At 36.0% G+C, this 22,115-nt stretch overlaps 1 protein-coding gene across 1 annotated transcript; it reads right to left on the reverse strand.

The window, feature by feature from the left end:
* Positions 1–10,635: 10,635 nt before the first annotated feature.
* On the reverse strand, positions 10,636–20,005 carry LOC144444699 (solute carrier organic anion transporter family member 3A1-like). Its single transcript, XM_078134213.1, has 9 exons — positions 19,825–20,005; positions 18,860–19,526; positions 16,857–17,174; positions 15,834–15,998; positions 14,673–14,874; positions 13,808–13,949; positions 13,380–13,549; positions 12,782–12,846; positions 10,636–11,974 (listed from the first exon to the last, which is right to left on the reverse strand). The coding sequence occupies exons 1-9, from the start codon at positions 19,825–19,827 to the stop codon at positions 11,649–11,651; spliced, it is 2,058 nt and encodes a 685-aa protein (XP_077990339.1). The 5' UTR covers positions 19,828–20,005; the 3' UTR covers positions 10,636–11,648.
* Between the last annotated feature and the right edge of the window lie 2,110 nt (positions 20,006–22,115).

The following is a 22,115-nucleotide window of genomic DNA, read 5'->3' on the forward strand; positions in this document are numbered from 1 at the left end:
CTTGCAACATCTACAAGACAGACAGACAAACAGACAGACAGACAGACAGGCATTTTACCTTGAACCAACCTATAGTTCAGGGTTAAAGTTAGTTAGAGAATGTTTCCAAACCTCAAGGAGAGATTAATTGCAGTGCCATTCAGACACACTTGATACATTATGTTAAGTACCCCATAAAACTTTTAATGGTTTAATGAGATAAATAAAACAATAATTTCTGTACACTCCTATCTGCCTAAACATTCCTGAGAAACATTTCACCAAAAACATCACGTTTTTTAAGCCTTAATTTGCATATCACAAATGGGGTCATCATGTAAATAATATCACTTTGGTACATTCCCAGAAACATCCCTTCGGAATTTCAGCCAAATCTGCCAAGCACTTTAATTTTCGAAAGATTACCAAAAAATCACATCTTTATTCCTCATTTGCATATCTCAGATGGGATCACCATGTTATGTATAATTTTTTGTGCACACTCTTATCAACATCTTCACCAAATTTCAGACAAATCCGTCCAATGGTTTTCGAGGGTTTTTCTTTTACCAAAATCACATTGTTTGACCCAAAACACAGATCTAAGGTGCAATCATTTAGTTTTGAACAATTTCCCAACTAGACACTACATACAACTAATAACCCCAACAAATACCAAGGCAATCAGTCTGGCAGGTTTTAGTTTAAGTCATCCACACACATACACACAAACACAGACAGCCAGACAGACAGACAGACGGACGGACATACAGACAGACAGACAGACAGACAGACAGACGGACGGACATACATTGCACCATGCCTATAGTCCTACTGAACCTTATAAGTTCAGTTGTGCTAAAAATTACATGAGCACTAAAATTAATGCTTGTGTACAGTACTTTTCTTCAATATTACTTGTAAACATGATTTAAAGGAAATTGGCAATGTGTAAACAATGTGTAAATGGAATCTCAAATGTATTGCAGTTCTTCAGTTAAGCACTTTGAATGCATATATCATGCTTTGGAATACTTACACATCAAAATAAACTTTTCTCCAAAAAAATTGCAAAAATTTCAACACCAAGAAAAATAACCTCTGTCAGGCATCCAAAAAACTGTTGGCTATTAGATAATGTTGGCAGTTATGCAAGTAAACTATTAAGTTCTGAACTCTCAACAATATTATATTGTAAACCTGGAATTTTTCACAAAGACATAAAAATACTCTAAAATGTCTTCTTGTTCATGAACACAATCTTCCAGTCTGGCAATTATTAAAAATTAGTCCCTTGAGAAAGTAGTTGAAGACTGTAAAATCGCAAAATTTCATAGTTGCACAACTATCTAGGTCTACAGTAATATGTTTTCAATTTTCATGTTAAAAATGAAATAATAAGAAAGTTTTCCTTGTACCTTCTAAACTTGTCCTAAAAAATTATTAAAAATGAATTACAAAAAAAAGTCAAGACGACTGTTAACAGTCTACTATGTGTTTTTAGGGGATAATGTGTTCAATATTGTCAGAAATTTACTAAATTTTAAAGTTGATGAACATAAACATTGTTCCTTTTCTAGAAGAATTTGACTTGTAATTTATTTTTAATACTTTTTTTGTTGATGGAATAGAATTACATATTGGCATGCATCGTACGTTTCATGATTTCGGATTATATTTATGTGTTTGAATGCTCAGTGAGTAGCGGGTGTTCTTCTATAAATGTGTTCTGTATATGCTGATTATTATATCGCATGTTCGTTATGTATGTGCATACAATAAGTAATAAATGAAATTTCAGAGAAAATATAATTAGCATCTGAATACAGACTAATACTACAGATACATGTTTTATAATGCCAGCTCATTAATGTTTATGAAAACATATATCTACGATTCTTAAAACTGAATGAATTAGGACAAGTTTAGAAGATACATGTACGTCTCCTGAAACTACACATACCCTTTTCTTGTTAGACTGTAAGATACGTCATGACGTTTTGCCCTCACCGGCCTCCTCTCACAGTAGTAGTGGTAGGGGTTGACCGATGTGTGAGGGCGCCCCATCACGGCGTACCTTACAGACTACATGTATCTTCTTGTATGACTTTTTTTTTTTACCAAAAATCAATCATAGTTGCAGGATGTTTGTTAATATTTTTGATACGTTATCTATCATCCTGCTCATTTACAATCAGTTTGAAACCTTGCAAATTCTGGAGTTTCTGCAATTTTTCTTTGTTACTTTTCACTTCATCTAAAGCATCTGTGAGTTTTGTCTCCACATTGCTAAGCTTTCCAACAAGTTCATTATTCATTTTATTTTTGTCATCCTTTACTTCTTCTAGTGCATGGTACTTCTCTTCGAGATTCTCTTTATCATCTCTCAGCATCTCCAGAGTCTCGGCCAGTGTCGTCATTTCTTTCTCATACATGTCCACCGTAGTTTGTAGTTGATCTCCCCTTTCCTCCAATTCAAGGACCTTGTTTTTCAGTGTTACTGCCTCTGTCTGTAACTGCATATTATCATTCTGAATTTTTTTGGCATCTTCAACTTGTTTATTCATTTCATTCAGCGATTTTTCTTTGTTACTTTTTACTTCATCTAAAGCTTCTACAAGTTTTGTCTCCACATTGGTAAGCTTTCCAACAAGTTCATTATTCATTTGACTTTTTTCTTCCTTTACTTCTTCTAGTTGATGGCACTTCTCTTCTAGATTTTCTTTATCATCTCTCAGCATCTCCAGAGTCTCGGCCAGTGTTGTCATTTCTTTCTCATACATGTCCACCGTAGTTTGTAGTTGATCTCCCCTTTCCTCCAATTCAAGGACCTTGTTTTGCAGTGTTACTGCCTCTATCTGTAACTGCATATTAGCATTCTCAATCTTTTTGGCATCTTCAACTTGTTTATTCATTTCATTCAGCGATTTTTCTTTGTTACTTTTCACTTCATCTAAAGCTTCTACGAGTTTTGTCTCCAAATTGCTAAGCTTTCCAACAAGTTCATTATTCAATTGATGTTTTTCTTCTTTTCCTTCTTCTAGTGCATGGCACTTATCTTCTAGATTCTCTTTTTCATCTCTCAGTATCTCCAGAGTCTCGGCCAGTGTCGTCATTTCTTTCTCATACTCATCCACAATAGTTTGTAGTTCATCTCCTCTTTCCTCCAATTCAAGGCCCTTGTTTTTCAGTGTTACCGCCTCTGTATGTAACTGCATATTAGCATTCTGAATCTTTTTGGCATCTTCAACTTGTTTATTCATTTCATTCAGCATTTGTTTAGCTTGAAATACTTGCATCGCAAGGTGAGAACTTTGTTTCTTTGCTTCATCAATTTTGGTATCCTTTGCCTTTGACTCGATCTGTGCAGCCTGGACAAGTTTCTTATATTGAGCATTATCTGATATTAAGCGTTCCAGTTGTGCAGTTGTGCTTTGCTTTTCTTGCTCCAATACCTCAATTTTCGTGCCTCTGATATCCATCTCTCTTTCACACTGATTCAACTTGTCTTTTTCATCCTTCAAGATATACAGGACTCTATCAACATCATCACTCAAGAAGTTTTCTTCCAGGATAATGAAACTATCATCACATAATCCACTATCATTCAGATCTTGAGCCTGGCGTAGTTTCTTGATAGTATCCTTTATTTCGTTGCCACGATCTTGACATTTCTCTTCAAGTATTTCCAATAAATCATTCACTCGCATCAATTCCTGTTGCAAATCATTCACTTCTTTTATTCTTTCCATTTCTCTTTCGCGTACTAAAAAATTGTGATTTCCAAGTTTTTTCTTCTCTTGCTGAATAAGTTTGTTTTCAATACTTAGTTGCTCACACATCTTATTCATTTCTAATAGACTTTTTTCTAGGATTACAACTCTTTGTTCACTTTCCTGACAACGTTGATGCCAAGCTGCAGTACTTCTCTCTAACCGATGTAAGTCTTCATTACTGCGATCAGGCTTCAATTGTCGTGTCATCGACCAATTCTCTCGTTCTAAGACAACCAACCTTCTCTCCACTGCTCCCTTTTCCTTCTGAGTTTGGGAGATAGTCTCTTGGAGTCTTCGCAACCGTGCTTTCATTTCTGTATTGTCATGGCGCAACGAAGCGATTTGATCAGTTCTTTCATCTCGACACTTCAAAATGGCAACATACATAAATATGTTAATAAGACAGATACAGAGGACAACACTCCAACTGTAGACTGTATTGTGCAGTAATACTTCACTCACCATTAATCCAATCAGAACCAGCAAGGAGACAAAACCAATGAACAAGACATCAAAGGAAAATAATACTTTCCTGGTGAATAAGTCTGTGAACTTCATTGCTCGGCCTTCTTCACTGACACTACAGTATCTTGTTCGTTAACAGTTTTCTATGAACTTTCAACCTAGTGATGAAAAAAATAGAAACTATTTTAAACAAAAGTATAATCTTTGATGTATGTATGTATATATGTATGTATGTATGTATGTATGTATGTATGTATGTATATGTATGTATGTATGTACAATGTATATACATATGCGTGTATGTATGTGTTTATATGTATGTATGTATGTATGTATGTATGTATGTATGTATGTATGTATGTATGTACGTACGTACGCATGTGGATGTATGTATGTATGTATGTATGTATGCATGCATGTTTTTATTTATTTATTTATTTATTTGATTATTTATCTATGTATGTGTGTGTATGTATGTATGTATGTATGTATGGATGGATGGATGGATGTATGTATGTATGTATGTATGTATGTACAATGTATATACATATGTGTGTATATATGTATGTGTGTGTATGTATGTATGTATGTATGTATGTATGTATGTATGTATGTATGTATGCATGTATGTATGTACAATGTATATACATATGCGTGGATGTATGTACTATGTGTTTGTATGTATGTATGTATGTATGTATGTATGTATGTATGTATGTTTATGTTTTTATTTATTTATTTATTTATTTATTTGATTATTTATTTATGTATGTATGTATGTATGTATGTATGTATGTACAATGTATATACATATGCATGTATATATGTATGTGTGTATGTATGTATGTATGTATGTATGTATATGTATGTATGTATGTATGTATGTACAATGTATATACATATGCGTGTATGTATGTATGTGTTTATATGTATGTATGTATGTATGTATGTATGTATGTATGTATGTATATACATATGTGTGTATATATGTATGTGTGTATGTATGTATGTATGTATGTATGTATGTATGTATGTATGTATGTATGTACAATGTATATACATATGCATGTATGTATGTATGTATGTATGTATGTGTTTGTATGTATGTATGTATGTATGTATGTATGTATGTATGTATGTATGTGTATGCATATATGTAAATGACAAATGGAAGAACAGCAATAAGAAATGCACAGAAAACAATCTTTTATAGTGTTCCTGGAATTAGGAAGGTAGAAGGAACATCCACCACTATGCTGGCATCTAAATACATACAATTTTATGCATGATGTAATCTGTAAATACTAGTGAATAGGTATGTATGTATGTATTTATGTATGTATGTATGTATGTATGTTGTTTACAGATTATAGTTATCAGATATGAACAAGACTTTAGTGTTTTCCAAGAGTGTATGGTTGATTATGTTTTGGTTATATTTGCTACGAAATAATTGAAATTGAATTATCATGGGATTGATTCTTCTGGTCTTTCCCAACTGTACTCTTTTCCAATACAAACACCAGTGACAGGTATTTTTTGAATAGTTTAAAATACTTAGTAATGTCACTATTTTGCATTATGACATCCTTGAATAACATATTAGCTAATAACCCACATTATAGCGCTTAGCTAATGTACTTTTAGCTATAAGATGATATTTATCATAAACCAAGTTATTTTGGTAATCCAACAATCACACGCCTTTATGAAATGTGGTACTACTGAATTTTGAAGTAACAATGCTATGATAATAATTACGACCATGATCATTTTTCAATGGACGGATGCTAGCTATTACTATTAGCTAATAGTTGTCAGAGTGCATCATTCCTGCCTCTACTACAGCCACCAAGAAGGCTCATGATATCAAAAACGAAAATGAATTTGAAATGAAAATCGATATGCAAATTGATGCAAGTGAAAATCGATATGCAAATTTATGCAAGTGAAAATGAAAATGAATTGAACTTGGAAATTGATTGCAAATGCAATTGATATCCAACACACTTTTTTCTTTCTTTTTAAAAAAAAAAAATTGATGTGAAATACACTTTTTTTCAAATTTGATTTGTGATATATTGTGAGCCTTCTTGGCTGCCGTACTCCACTGTTACATCTTATTATATTGGAGTGGCATAACACTTCCTTGAATATGCATGCTTTATACTAGTACCACAGCACAGAAGTAATTCCTTTGTATATGGGGAGATTGGTGGCAATGGGATTATCGAGGACTTCATAATCCTTCTCCCCTCCATGCATGTATTGACAACAAGTTTGGGTACTGTATTTTTAAAGTAAACGACTTAAAAATAAACTACTAAACTTCACGTTGAGGACAAAACCCGAGCTACGGCCGCACTGCAAAAAAATGTCCCCTCAAAATAACACAAAATAACTATGGATGATGCCTACGTACCTCTATTAAACCCCCAGATGTTACTAGTTTGCCGATCACGATGAAACAACAAGACATACTACGTGTGTTTGCACTCGTCTGGTATTGGTTCAGGAGGTCACGTCGAGGTCGCGTCGTCTGACTATATATTGTGACTAGACTAGGCTAGCTCGCTACAGGCTAGACAGCGGAAGTGTATAAAGTGGCGTCGGTCATTATGCAAATTACCTACGATAGACATTAAACTGCAGCCGCGCCTCAATAACGTGAGGGCAACCCCGAAAGGAAAGGAAATTTTCGGTTGGAAAATTACCTGAAATAGCCTTTCTATACTTCGATATCAATTCGAGGTTGTTCAGCTCCAAAATACTACACCCAGTAGGTTGAAAATAGCTTCTCCCTTAACGTTCAAACAAAACGAAAGCTCTGGGTTTAAACATATTAATACATAACAAACTAGTATATTTTGTATAATTCTGTACAAATATCTCTTTTTGAGTCATTACCAAACGTTTTTGGACATATTCATATAGTTTGCGTATTTTTCAAATATGTACCACTGCGTTGATATGACGAGTTAGTATTTCAATCTTAATGAAAGCCTGTGCCCGGCATAAGTTACGTCCGTACGAATTAATTCTGTCCTCTGTTTACATCGACGTGGTCAATTACGCAGTAAAACATCGTCATTAATGTTTTCACTGTGTTTCAAGTCAAATAATAACTGTTATATAAGTTTAACAGTTTCAGTGACTTGTCAAGGTCATCTAACGCTTAACATTTCGCTAAATATATCATCACACTTATTTGAGCCCTGTAAACATTTTTTGTACCTTCCTTTATACATGTTTGTATCATACGATCAAAAAATGCTTGATTGAGTGATTGTGTAATTCATAAATGAACAAGAAATGCAAAATAATACTTACACGCTGTTTGGCAAAATATGGCTTCAAACTTCAAACCAATGTAGAAAGGGAATGGTGACGTGCACGCTAATGTGGAAAATTAGGGGATTTCCCCTAAGAAATGAACAAAATTTCCCGCTGATGGCATCATTTTACAAACAGCTAGCACAGCCAAGGAGAAACACAAGAGATGTATGGTAGATTTCGTTGCGGGTATTATATGTGACATGTGAATAGTGGGTTCACGTAAGGTCACAATCTTCGACCTCTCTGAGTTTGAATTTTAATGGGCACAAGCTGAGTGTATATGTATTTGGGATGTAATATTTTCTGCATATTTAAAAGTTACTGACAGTATTCTATTACCCATCACTTGCAATTTATTGAACTCAAACCTGGTATTAGGAAATAACTTACAAAGGTATCCAGTGACGTAATTTGCTATACATATAGTATTTTGATATTAAAATATACTTTCAAATACTCGGGAGCTGTTCTATGGAACAGTCTACTAACACATATAAGCAGTGCAAAACAATTCATACTTAAAGTTTTAGGAATACATATATCATCTTATGACAGAGAGGATGACTTCCAGTACGGTGTATAACTGGATGGCCGTTTAAATTTTTGTCTATTGTTGTTGTTATTCATTTTCTTGTCTTGTTAAACTTTGCTTCCGCATTGTTTGTACTTTCTTTTGTGTGGTATGTAATGTTTTGGTGAGTGGTAACAGGGCCCAGATGTAAATCAGCTTTTGTTGTTTCCTGGCTATCCTGGTTTGAAATAAATTGCACTACTACTACATCATTATGTACATTTGTACACAATGCATTTAAACAAACAGAGACGCTTACAAGTGAAATAATGTAACACTAGTATTTATTCGAACCATTGATAAGTGACTTTGACTTTGAGTTTGTTGTAAATCTCTTACGTTGTATATGGGCCGGAGGCCTTAAAGCCATGAACGTATTACTATTACTACTACTACTACTACTACTACTACTACTACTACTACTACTACTACTAAACCTAGTTATATACAATTTTTAATGACAATCCGGTATCATTTACATAACATAAAAGAGTGTTTAACCCTGGACTGACCAATACATGTTGGGACATGTATTCTTGATCTATCAAACACTCGATATGATTTCCACTGTAATGCCTAATAAAAAAAAGATGTCTGGTTCGGATTACACTAAATTTTAGAATAGTGGTAGGTAGATTTATTATTTTATTTTAATATATTTGTTTTCATGTGTGAGTGTCTAGTTCAGGTTTTCCATTGTTTTTTTTTTCAAATGGTCTCTGTGTTATTTATTTCTTCCTATCAGATGTATAGCCACTACAGATTGGAGGAACAATTTTATATTGCCTCTTTAAGTTGATGTCAGTTTCAGCATCCACTATAACTCGTGAGACTTTTTTGCGATTTTATTATTTTTTTCTCGAATACGTAAAAAAAGGGTTAGGGTCGGCAGTGAAATACTAGGTGGGGTCGGGTTTACAAACGGAACCAAACAATTATTATTTTTAGGCCGAATCAGATATGTTTCAAAAATATAACGATCAACACCTACTATTTACAGATACTGATATTTCATGAAACAAAAACAAAAAAGTTGATAGTAAATTAATGGCAATTTGTATTATCCTGTATTATGAAGCATTGGCCATCACTTGATTTAGTATGCAACCCGGAAATAAGATGTTTAAACTTTTTCTGTCTATGATCTGTTCAAGAAAACTCCGACTCACTCTCATATCAGGGGAACAATTAGTGGTTACCATACAAACCTTTTAAATAGAAGTCAATACTTAGAATAGATCAATTTAGAATCCACTACTGTGTTAACTCCAAAGAAAAATGAAATATTGTCTCAAAAGCTTGATTATTTTAATCAGATGATATTCTATCGCCTCTGAATGGCGTCTGCAATCGAAAGTAGTCACAATTTTTGCCAGTGGTGGCGCTATGACTCTTGACCTGGGAACATTTGAATCGCGTAAAGTGATTAATCTGACGTCATTTCTAGAAACGAGGTTATATAAACAAAACACGCAGTCACCATCATGTACTTCATGTAAACAATGTTACAGGTCGGCCATGACATCTGAAATATTTGTAGGACGCTTACCGTTGAGGGCGCTAAACCTATAAGTCTGTCAGTCTGGGCAAAAGGCCAGGGGCAATGGCATCCCTTTGATTATCATGATACGAACTTTTAATAAAGCATGGCTGGTTGTACAATTTAAAAATTGTTGTAAGGTCAAGCCCCACCCACCCACGCACACACAAATATGTTCTTTTGTTGTGTTTCAATGTCTTTTGTGACTGAAACCCCACCCTCACCCCCAAACTTCACTCACCCCAATGTGACAATTACAGTGGTTCATATTGAACAGGTTCAAACTCATTTTCAAAGATAGCTTAGAAAACAAGTTCTACTCTTCGTGTACTTTGTATTTTGGACACTATATTCTATGAACCCTAAATGTTATGGACACTACAAATCACCACATCTCACTGGTGTCTGCAGTTGGGCACACATATTAGATTTAAGAATTAATAAGTCTATAATTAATAATTCAACAGAGTTATGGGCACCTTAAAGTTCTCTAACATATCAACAAGAGACTTTACTATATCTGCAATTTTACGCTCCAGTAAAAGTAATCTTCATAGTTTAGGAAATATATGTTAACCAGTAACGCTCAGTTATAAAGTGATAACTTAGCTGTTATCTCTAGTATTTTTACCCTTTTTTCGCAATTTATTGATTCCCGAACAGGGATTTGGGCACTGATGTGTCATATTTGATGGACTTTAAGGTATTGATTTCAAGAAGGAAATTCAGTTTACTACAATACATATTTGCATAAATGTATATTTCAATTTTACATAGTTTAATGAAATATGCATGTATTAATTACTGTTTGATGAGTTTAAACAGAGCGGAAAGGATCTTAGGAGTGGCCCATGTCCAAGCGTTTGCCATTACCCCGATACCATACATATTCAAACACCGATCTCTCAACTTCAACCAAACCTGGCACACATGTCAAACACTATAGAGTAAATGTGCACACCACATAATCTGGCGAATATATATTTAATAAAGAAGTTGGTTTAATAAACAACAGCATACAAATTGCCATTTTCGCGACAGTTAGCATGACATCATAACCGAAACTAACATATAAAAGGCGGTCAAAAATGGGCCTGGTGCCATTTTTGATGTTTCACTTGGAGCAATATTAATTTTTTAATATATGATTTTTGATCTCCTAAAATGCCAAACTATATTAGCCCTTTGTATGACTAACTTATGCCTTGTACTGGTATCATTGTTCACAGATTGATTACATTAAGAGACATGACACCACATACCTGCCAATTGGCTGATAATTAAAGCAAATGTAACAGTATACTCTTGATACATGATATGGACATATAAAGGATTGTGAGAACAGTGAAAACGCCTTAGTTGACTGTTACCAGTTGTAAATGAATGCTTTTACGTTCAGATTTACATATCAAAATCTTTTTATGAAAATACATTGAGAAAAATACCACATATATATATATATATATATAATGCTTACTAGTATATTAAAACAGGCACTATGGTCTTGAAAATGAATGTTTTCAGCAATATTCCTCAGTATCTACTGGCTGTTACTACGCAACATATTCATGTAAAAGTTTAGCTCTTAGTGTTGTTGATTTCAATTCCTACCTCGGTCACCCCTAACTGAGAATTTATTTGACCTCAAAAGAAGCTGAGAATGATTTTTTATGCCATCTCGAAGGAAGACGAATGGCTTATTCTAACTGATACTTGTCTTAAGTGTGTAAGGTACTTCTTATTTTCCATTTGATTAAGAAATTATCTCCTGATTTTCATGTCAATACACATTGCATAGCAAATTTGTACTTATATTTCATGTTCTCTAAGCCATGTTTCTGATGTAAATGAGTATTCATTAATGGCTTGAATTTTTTGTACATTAAATAATTACTTTATATTCTTACAATACATAAAATTTATGTATATACATTGTATGTATCAAACTAAATGGTTTCAACAACCGTCATTTACTACATATTTAAGCGTTTGGCTGCACTACTTTGTCAAATTCAGTCTGAGGGGTTTGCCGGTATCCTGGAACAGGACTTTCAGTCGTCTCAAATTTGCCGTTCGCTGAATTGTCTTGTTCTTTTTTACGTTTCCTCTTCAGCCAGACAGCTAGAATTATGAAAGTGATAGCTATCGCTAGGTACAAACAGAAGGTTAGACCTATAAATTTGTAACGGTACAGTCTAAGGTCGTACATCCAGCACTGACCCTCGCCACCACCACAGGATAACTCATTCCATAGGATGCACACTGAGTCGATTACAGTGCCGTAAATAATGGGGGCTGGAATGTCGCCTGTAAAATTAATATCAAATGTCAAATTACTTTGTTTCATTGAAATTTGTACGATAAACAGCAAAACTGATACATGGCCATCCCGCTCCTCACAACCACAACCCCAGCCACTACCAACAACACCATCACCATAACCACACCATCACCATCATCATCATCATCATCATCATCATCATCATCATCATCATCATCATCACTTCTACCACCATCATACATAATCATCATCATCATCATCATCATCATCATCATTCACACATACACACACACACACACACACACACACACGCACTATCATTATCATTATTAGCAAAAATGTTTACATTAAATTGACATGTAAAACAGCATAACATTCTGAATTCAAATGACCACGGAATGGTGTTAAGCAGTACTACAGACATCAAGCAATAGGCAAACTAACTAAGATAGACACTAACTAAGATTTTTGTTGGTGTATGTGGTAGATTGCACATGTGGGTAAGAGTATTGCCTCAGTTATGTGAATATAACCACGTAATTAAGAAAGGGCAAAACCATGAAAGTGGTTGAATGTATGGCCCCTTGAGGAAAATATGCTGGCACAAATGCCATGCTACTGTGAGTGCAATTACATTAACGTTCTGTTCAAGCTTTATACACAGACATTGTGCACAATTTTAGTTTGTATATATCTTAGTTTGCCTACAGCTTGATTTCCATAATAGTATATAATACATGTTTAACAACTCTAGGCGCTGTCAAATTTTCATATTTGTATACCACATCTAAAGAGAGTGGTAGTGATAATAGATAAACCGCTTCAATACATACCTATTAATGTGCCAACAGCTGCTCGAAGACCAATACCATACGCTTTAAGGTCTGGTTTAATGGATCTATGACAAAAAGCCAACATTCGTGATATATAATATGAAATTAGTACGGTGGTCTTAACTCAGTTTCTCGCAGATCATATGGCTAACGGATATAGCCATCTAATGACCGCAGCAGCGAGAAACCCCGAGTTATGGCTCAAATTTTGCCCAGGGACTTTAGCCACACAGAAACAAACGGTATCGATGAGGCTCGAATCTGCAACGTGCAGATTCCAAGCCGGCCACTCTAACCATTCCAACATCATGACTCCATGTTATGTTCTGCTAGTAATAATGCATTGAGCCCTGTTCTCTCCAAAAAGACGTCGTCATTGTTATATATATAATGTACATTGAGTAGATTTTAAAAACAAGTCGAACATTCCATACAATATCCAAGATTTGATCGGAATAAGCTTACATCGCAAAGCAGTTAAACGTAACTAATGACATGACATCTTCGAAAAACACACGCGAGTATTTTCCTAACCCTAAATATACCATCACCCTGAAATGTTACCCATAAGAAATCTTTACTCGTCGAAATTCTTTACCTGACTACAATCATAAGGTAGGCTGGCTGAGGCAGGAAGACACAGAACGATATAGATGCAAGTATTACGGCAAATGGCATAATATTTGAACAGTTTCGAGCACATTCTCCGTCAACGGCATCGGTGCCCTCACTGGTCGAGTTGGTGATGCAGGTACAGCTGGAGAAGGTCTGCAAAAACAACAGTCAATTTTAGCAATGCAATGCTATGATGACGTCATTAGTTATGGAATTGCTTTGCTGTCGTACAGGGTGATGTTGCATTCGCAATTTATTTCCCATTTTTTAAAAACAATTCTGGGTGATGCTTTTGTATCTTGCGCGAGCTTGCTTGCAATCAACGTTGTATATAATGTCGCATATTTAGAGTCTTTTTCTATGAAAGTCATTCACTCAGAACGAAAGGTATGGAGGGACATGAATATTTACCGTATTGGCCGTTTCCTGGCAACCAGCGTAGCAAGGTGAGAAATAGGTCAGACCATTAGTTGCGCAGATAGGTGCGTAGAATTCTTGATTGCAGTTACACATGTCATTACAACTTGACTGTAAATCGAGGTTTTCTTGGTCACTGTAAATATATGCAAACATACAAATTACCATACGTTCAGGACAAATATTAGGATGTATTATTTAGTTCCAATCATAAGATTTGAAAACACTGAACCAACATTGTTGTTTTTAAGCACACTTGATAAAAATGAATACGAATTAAAACTCGTCTGTTTTACATACTATTGACTCTTTGGAAAACTATGAATTCACATCACATATCAATAAGATTTGCTTATTACCATATTAGTGAATGTTAGTTACTGTGAGTGTATTACACCACTTACTTGTCTATGATTACACATATGTGCATTGTAACTATTTTATCAACACTGATCACTTCGTTTTGAATGGTGACTGTAGTTACAAAACAATCTCTTTGAATTGGAAACAATTGGTACATGTAATTTTATAAGGAGAAAGTCAACAAGTGACACGTCAGCCACGTTACACAACATGACCAAGGGGGCTTACAGCGCTGATTATTTATACCCTTCTTCAGATTATGTGATACGAATTATTTGTCAAATGTCAAATATGTGAAACCACAGACTTGTCTGTGGTGAAACTATTTTGTAACACACTACGAAACTTTGTTTGGGCCGCAACAACAATGTTTTGTAAATTGTCAGTTAAAATTAGGAAAAGCATTCGTAACCAAAAGGCAAAGAAAAAGTAGCATACTATTTGCATGAGAGTGACATCCTTATCATAGTAAAATAAACAATAATCAAATACATACACGTTATCAAAATAAGGCACGTTAACTCCTGCAAGCCGTACGTTGTCACAGTGAAATGCGACAAAGAAAGTAATCAATATGGCCGCCACTGTTAGACAAACAATAATCATATTTACTGCACCACGGACTCCCAACTTCCATCGACGTAGAATGAATCCACCAAGAAAAACTCCAAATGTGCCTGAGAATACAGTTGAGGTCCCTGAAAAATAAAAGAAATTGTATTATTGCTTTATTCACTTTTTTAACAAAACGGAATTGTCCAGCTGAAAAATTAAGAGATCTCCGAAAAGATTGAAAGACCAATTCACGGAGGGTGGTGGAGAGGTTGGTGTGAGGCAGGATTATTCACGCGGAAAAAAGCAGAGGATACAGTAATTTATCTTGGAGGTAGAAGATACAATGTACCTCCATACACAGGGGTCTATTCAAATTGCATGGTTCCTAGCGACAGTTCCTAACAATTATCCTGCCTCACACCAAGCTCTCCACCATCGCCAATTAATGACCAGTAAGTGTCTGCCAGATTGTGAGGAGCGCACACCTAAGTTCAAATATGAACAATAATCGAATTGACGTCAATCGTTCGAAAGTTTCTCATATCTTGGAACAGTACGAAACATTGCCTATGCAAGGGTCAGGTTACGTGAGTTTCCATTGACTGGTTTTTGTTTTGTTTTTGTTTTTGTTTTGTTTTTTTGGGGGGAGGAGACAGGGCTACATACGAAAAGGCACTTTCGGTAGTAGTCTACTTACTGAAACATACTTAACCATCACTTTCTATTGGCGAAACTCACCCTTGTACGAAATGCATACAACATATACGATTCGATGACATAGTTTACTATATGTAAATTAAAATGTCGAGCAAACCAAACTTCATAAACCACAGGTCTTTCAAAAATATGTGCTCTGGCTTGCGAGAATGAGCAATCCCAATATATCATTAACTGAACTTGCGACATTATCATTGTTCTGGGTTTCTTTTAATCGAGGTTTTAAGTAAGTATTTTACCGGTCAATAACTATAACAAAAGTTTAATATCTTCTTCCACTTTTGATTTAGAAAGTGGAAGGGAAGAACTTGTCCATGGTAAATATATATATATTGTATAACAAGTAAATACATGCATTCAAGTTTAATCACTTCATAGTACTCACCCGTGATTATATTAGATGTGGCCACCGTCTCACTAAACTGCTGCTCTATGTACTTTGCCAAAAAGATAGAATAACCAGAGAAAGTGGCTGATTCAAATATATGAGCTATGACGAGACACCAATATGGAACACTCGTAAACATACTCTTTGTTGCCCGCGGAAGAGCTGAAATTAAAACAAGGGAAAAAATATTTGCAAAAACCTTTACTACTTCATATGCTATGGGGGTTATGATCCTAGTGTACTACAATTAATACTTGGTATCTGGTCAAATTTAGATAAAGAAGTCTTCGTCGAACGCATAGCGCCCCCCCCCCCCCACACACATACATTTCAAATTACTTATTCATTTTTTGATTATGACAAATATGGCAGCCATTCTGTTGAACTATCGTGATGGTCACGAAATAAAGTGATGTACATATTAAACTACAGTTAACCAAGTAAGCCAGGTTAGGTAAATAACGTGGGTGTACATATTCAAATGAAGTCTGACTATTAAACTTCCAGAGTTAGTAAGCACAATGTGAATGTTTCTGACAAATATGACCACCATTCGCCAATTATCACGAAGGTCGCGAAACAACAAAGTGGTGTGTAAATGCTGACTATAGCTTCTGACATTTATTGCAGGTTGAAATCGGCCATGCATGTCTAGTTGAGACACAGCTGATGGCAGACGGACGCATGCACAGACGTAGTAGTCGGCTTGGCCGGTAGGGGACTCAAATTAAGACTAGGTTGCTCTTTACAGTACAGTACGAATGTACATTTTGTATTGTTAGTAATATCCTAATCAAAGAGAAAGACCAGTGCTGTGATGACAACACTGATTGTTGTTATCACTGAAGCATCTACTCATGCTTGAATTAGGAATAGGGTGACGATTAGCATAAAAGTAAACTCCATACTTGTGATATATTGGTTATAGTGAAGGAGTTCCATATGAGCTAATTATACAATTTATAACTGGCAGATAAAAACTTCAAGAGGTATTAGAAAAAAGACGAACACTACATTTACTTTTTAGTGTATTCGGCTCATGTATGTCTTCTTCGTCTCCATCTTTTGGACCTGACTGTCTTGCTTCATCCGTCTTAGATTTTTGTATTTGTTGAGGAAGACGTTTGGGTAAAAATAAAAACATCAAAGCAACAAACAAATAAAGAAATGCTGCAATAAGAAGACCTAGCCACCAAGCACCAACCCATCGTGGATCCTCTTCGTCGAAGGGTATCGTTGCCGTGTCCACTTTACCAAAGTCAACCCAGATTGTAGACACTGTAGCTCCAATATAAAAACCAAAGAGAGGACCAAAGCCCATCACCGCGTACACAATGCCTAGAAGTTTAATTAAATAAGACATGGTTTATTTATATTAATACAACACAACAAGATGCAATGTATTGTTAAGTTTGATTTTAGTTAAAATTTGGTAGATTAATATCATAATTGAAATATTTTTCACACAGTAATTACAACACCATGGATTTACATGTTCACAATAGTTTTTCAACGGAGAGAGATTACTTTGTGCGAAACAGGTCTACATAGTAGATATAACATGGACCAGGAAAAAACAAAAACGAAAAGTAAAGAAAACAAGCAACAAAAAATTAACGAAAACGAAAATAAAATGAAACACAACAACTTGAGAAAATAAATCAAATAAAACCGAGTACAAAAAAATCAAAAGTAGTTTTAAAACAAAACACACCCGATCATATTTACGGGGGCGGGGGGGGGTGACTGACCAATTTAACTCAATAGACTTATTGAATGTTATAAATACCCTCTCGGTTATGTTATGACTACAGAAAGCGAAATTGGATCAAGACTCAAACATTTATGTAACAGTACAGGGAGAAAGGTCGATAAGATAGCTAAACGGTGTTTTTTTATTATGAGTGATTCAAATGTACTTGTCATAGGTCAGCTTGGGGTCATCGACTGTTTAGTCAGGACATATGAAATGCTTAGTCACTGTTCATCTTACAAGCTAGTGTACCAATCCCAAATACAAATGTAACACGAGTGTGAATGTATGCATCAAAATACTGCCGTAAATTACACTTTAAAAATGTATATTCGTTCTAGATCTGATCACAACAGTACAACGATAAATCCATTGACGGACGATGCTAACGTGAAATAGGTCAACGGGTATATAAATCAGATGAATGCATTGACCCGGACTGCTGTATGTACATTATACAGTTAGAGTACTTTGTGTTGGTCACGCCACGTCCCACTAACTCTATTCAACACTTGTAAATTTTAAAGTAGATGCAATTCTTCGTTTTTCAAACTTTAGAAAATTACTCTTAATCTTAAACTTGAAACTTCCACAATTTTGATTAGTGACCAGCACAAACAGGGTTTGGGTTGTTAGTATGACCTTGCTGGTACAGTGATACTGACTTGATGTCCGTATATAAACAACCACGAATCAACTATTTGTCATCAAATAGTGTATTAGCAGGGTGGCGATTGGGTTTGGCCCCTAGGCAATATTACACGTTTCAATTATAGACGTTGGGTCTCCAACGTCTGTGCTTCAACACAGAACATCATCGATCCGTCTTGAATATGAACAAGAAGTATGAAATATGTCGTTCTCCGTGCACCTCCTGGGACTTTTTGACATTACAAGCTAATCGTTTCGTTTGATATAGGGGCAAGTGAATGGACCTGTCCGAGTCTCACATTCGAGACGATTTTTTTAGAAAATGTGATTACTTTCCTTTCATGAATTATTACTCATAAGTTCGTTCACTCTAGTGTCAATCATAAAATTTGCAAAGTGCAGATATGCAACACGATTCTTTTTATATTTAACCGACAAAAAATAGGTTGGTAGGCCTACAATGAAGGTGCGTTGATACAAATCCATTACCAGTTACCTGTAGCTATAATGTAAATCATTCCATTACACGCATTACCATTGTTACTAACAATTAATACATACAGTCATGTTTCACTGTTTTGTCGCTGTCGTGGGTTCCCCCACAGAGGTTGCCACTTACCGAAGTAGAACGGCGCTTTCACCTTTGAGACAGAATCATCAATGTATGCCAATCCGATTGAGATCATTGTGTTGGCTACTAGACCAACTAAAAACTGTCCACTGATGATTATACCAAATGAAGCACGATTGTCGTCAGAAATAGTGGATTCTTCATCGCAATTTGTATCTGAATGGTTTGAGAAGCACAGTTGTTGTGTTGTGTTTTGACCAACTGAACTATACTCATAAGGCCCGAATATGAATTGAGGCAAACAGATAATAAAAGCGCCAATGACAACAACAAATATGCACCCTGCAATCCACCGTGGACGGTGATTTGTTCGTCCACCACAGAAGTATGTTATGACGATAGATCCGATCAGCGATCCGGTATACTGAATTGCTCCGGCGATTCCGATCTCTTGGCTCTTCAGTTCATACCGCTTTTCTAATGTAGACACCGAAGTGGCAAGGTATACACGGATCAAAAGAGAAAACATAGCACAGACAGACAGCAAGGCCGTGGCCCAATTGACTGTCGCAAACCTTTGACAACATCTTGGTCGCCATGACCCAAATCCACACCGGATATCTGTCTCATCGTCCCTATCTTTTGTTTGTCCTTTATCCGTATTATCGAGGGCTTCTGTGCCGTAGTTTGTCATTCTGTCCTTTCCCTTTGAGGCCTGTAAAGCAAGAACATATATGTTGAGTTATATTATTGCCTGTGACGGGGTCAAATCGAATTCTTACTTAACAATAGGCATGAGTCGGACACCAGCAACGCACTGTATACAAAGTAGCTGTGATCCCACGTCAAGAACAGATCTCACTACGCTCACTACAATCTTATACTACACAACTGCAACAGTACCTTTATATTCCGTACCTATCACCACACCTTATACTTTAAAGGGAACAATGACATACTTAAATTTACACTTTCGTTGAAGTGAACAACAATTTACATATCTTTACACTCACCATGTATTCAATATACTGGAATATCAGATGTATGACCTGTAGACGGCAGCTTGACGAACACAATCAAATGCACCATTTGGTCGTCCCCACTATATCTGTTCATGCCTCAAATGTTACATATTTTCCACAAACGTGGTAAGTAAACGGCGAGCATCACGCCTCCGATATGAGTACTCTATTGCATGTGTTATGAAAGAGAAGGTCATGACCTCATACGCATGGTGACCTCCAAGATGGCTGTCTTCCCAGCTACATACAAATGTATATAGCGAGTAAGAATCGCATTCATCTCATGCACGCACGAGGCCTGCAGCCTTATCTGATTTCTGATTTAGGTTGTTGATGATTATATGCATCGAAATAGGCAATTCATCGAAAACAATTTTACAATGTCATTACGGGGGTCGTGATATATTAGTCTAAATCGCTGCATGACCCGAACTTTGCTGAACTCATGTATAATCAGGGGCAGTCAACGGAAACATTTGAGGTTTTCATTAATTATATCTTGTTTAAGATCAAAATTGATGTTTTCAATAGAATCGCCCCCCCCCCACTCTCCCCCACTGGTGGTGAACGATATCTGTTCTCCCTCCCTCCCTCCCTCCCTCCTGCAGCATTGGGTTTCAACTTGACCGCCAGTCCACTGCCCCCCCCCCCCCCCACCCCAATATACTGTGAATGATTTACCTACTCCCCGCCAGGAAAACGTTAGTGCTTTCCATACCAACAATTCATCATTGACATACGCAATGGGTGCATTGCCCCTCCCCCACAATTCCATGTTTTCCCCTCTACTTTATCAAAACCAGGACTTCTCTGCCCTTATTCTTTCGTGTTTGCTCCCCTCCTGCTACTGATCAGTGATCGAATAAAAATTGCCTGACCGCTGAAACAATGCGTAAGAATAGCTTTTTACAAGAACAGCTTCATTGACTGCACCTGTATGATAAACATTTTAAAACCTGTGGATTCCACATACAAAGTATGCTGTGTCTAAAAAAATAATTTTGAGCTCAATCTGTCAGAGTTATCACCCCATGAACAATTCTTCATCTACACATCCCTAAAATTATATATCCCCACCTAACAAGTATTTAAAACTCAGTTTGTGAGGTATATAACGCATCTTCAATGTGATATATTGATTTAAACCATTTTCCCAAACTAGACGTCAATATAAAATCCCCGCCAAATATCAAAATAATTGTTCCTGCGGATTTTAGGTTCGGGTCATCAACACCAGCAGTCGCGCACGCGCGCGCGCACACACACACACACACACACACACACACACACACACACACACACACACACTGCGAACAAACGGACGGGTGACAGACACTTATAATAATTTTGTTGTGTTAAACGCGTAAAATGATCTTTAGATACTAGCATTGGTAAATGTTTCTTCAGGCGACACATAGTCGTCTTATGAGCCTGACATGTAAGCTTATAAGGCAGTGAGGCAACCATTCTGCCATAGGTAGATTTTCAAAGGGCTATATACAATACATTGTTTTATTAGCAACCTTTCAGCCAGCATCGTGTTCGGCGCATATTGACGTTTTCAATCTCTGTTTCTATAGAAACTCATTAGTGATTGTAAAATAACCATGTGGAGACTTTAGTGATGTGCTACGCTCGGCAGCTTATTTCGACAAACACGTTGCGTTATGGGTAATTGACTGTGTTAAGGCTCAGACCACTATAGCATTAATAGTAAACAGCCGAATTGTATTCATAGAATAACTATAGAGAAAACACATGTAAAAACAATGAAGCATACACCACCATTCTATTTACACCAGATGTGAGCTATTTTATGTCATACCATTTCCTTACAACTGTTATGCTCCAGACGTGGTTGAACATTTTCACTACAATTGAGGTGCAAATTCTGACACGAATGCTTTGAGTTATTGTTTGATGTTAGGGCTTGTCAAAGTATGATTTATTGTAAACATATGCTGTTACACCAGTTCTGAATATTACACTGTTGGTTGTTTTCAACTTTTTTGTTTGCAGACGTAATCAATAATACATATAGTTAGGCCTGTGATCTATCAATCATTATCAATCAAATGGTGTTTTTTATGCAAAACAACTACATCAAAATTCAAATATAACAACGTGTTTCAGCCAGTCTGGATCATACTGATGCTACTTGCTAGGAGTGCCAGTGGGCATCGAAGAGCCGTGTTGCTACTGATACTTCACACATAACAGGTATGAGTGGGTCTTTTTCAATTGAAACTTTATATTGCTGGCTAGTATTTGCAAGTGTACAT

This window comes from Glandiceps talaboti, chromosome 13, assembly GCF_964340395.1.
Source record: "Glandiceps talaboti chromosome 13, keGlaTala1.1, whole genome shotgun sequence".
In the NCBI taxonomy this organism is placed as follows: Eukaryota; Metazoa; Hemichordata; class Enteropneusta; family Spengelidae; genus Glandiceps; species Glandiceps talaboti.

What these genes read in the sequence shown, in the direction of transcription:
- LOC144444699 (XM_078134213.1), bottom strand. An exon ending in TGAGCCGAATACACTAAAAA is followed by an intron (nt 15,999 to 16,856) that starts GTAAATGTAGTG and finishes TTTTAATTTCAG; the next exon opens with CTCTTCCGCGGGCAACAAAG. An exon ending in AGCTGTTGGCACATTAATAG is followed by an intron (nt 11,975 to 12,781) that starts GTATGTATTGAA and finishes TTAATTTTACAG; the next exon opens with GCGACATTCCAGCCCCCATT.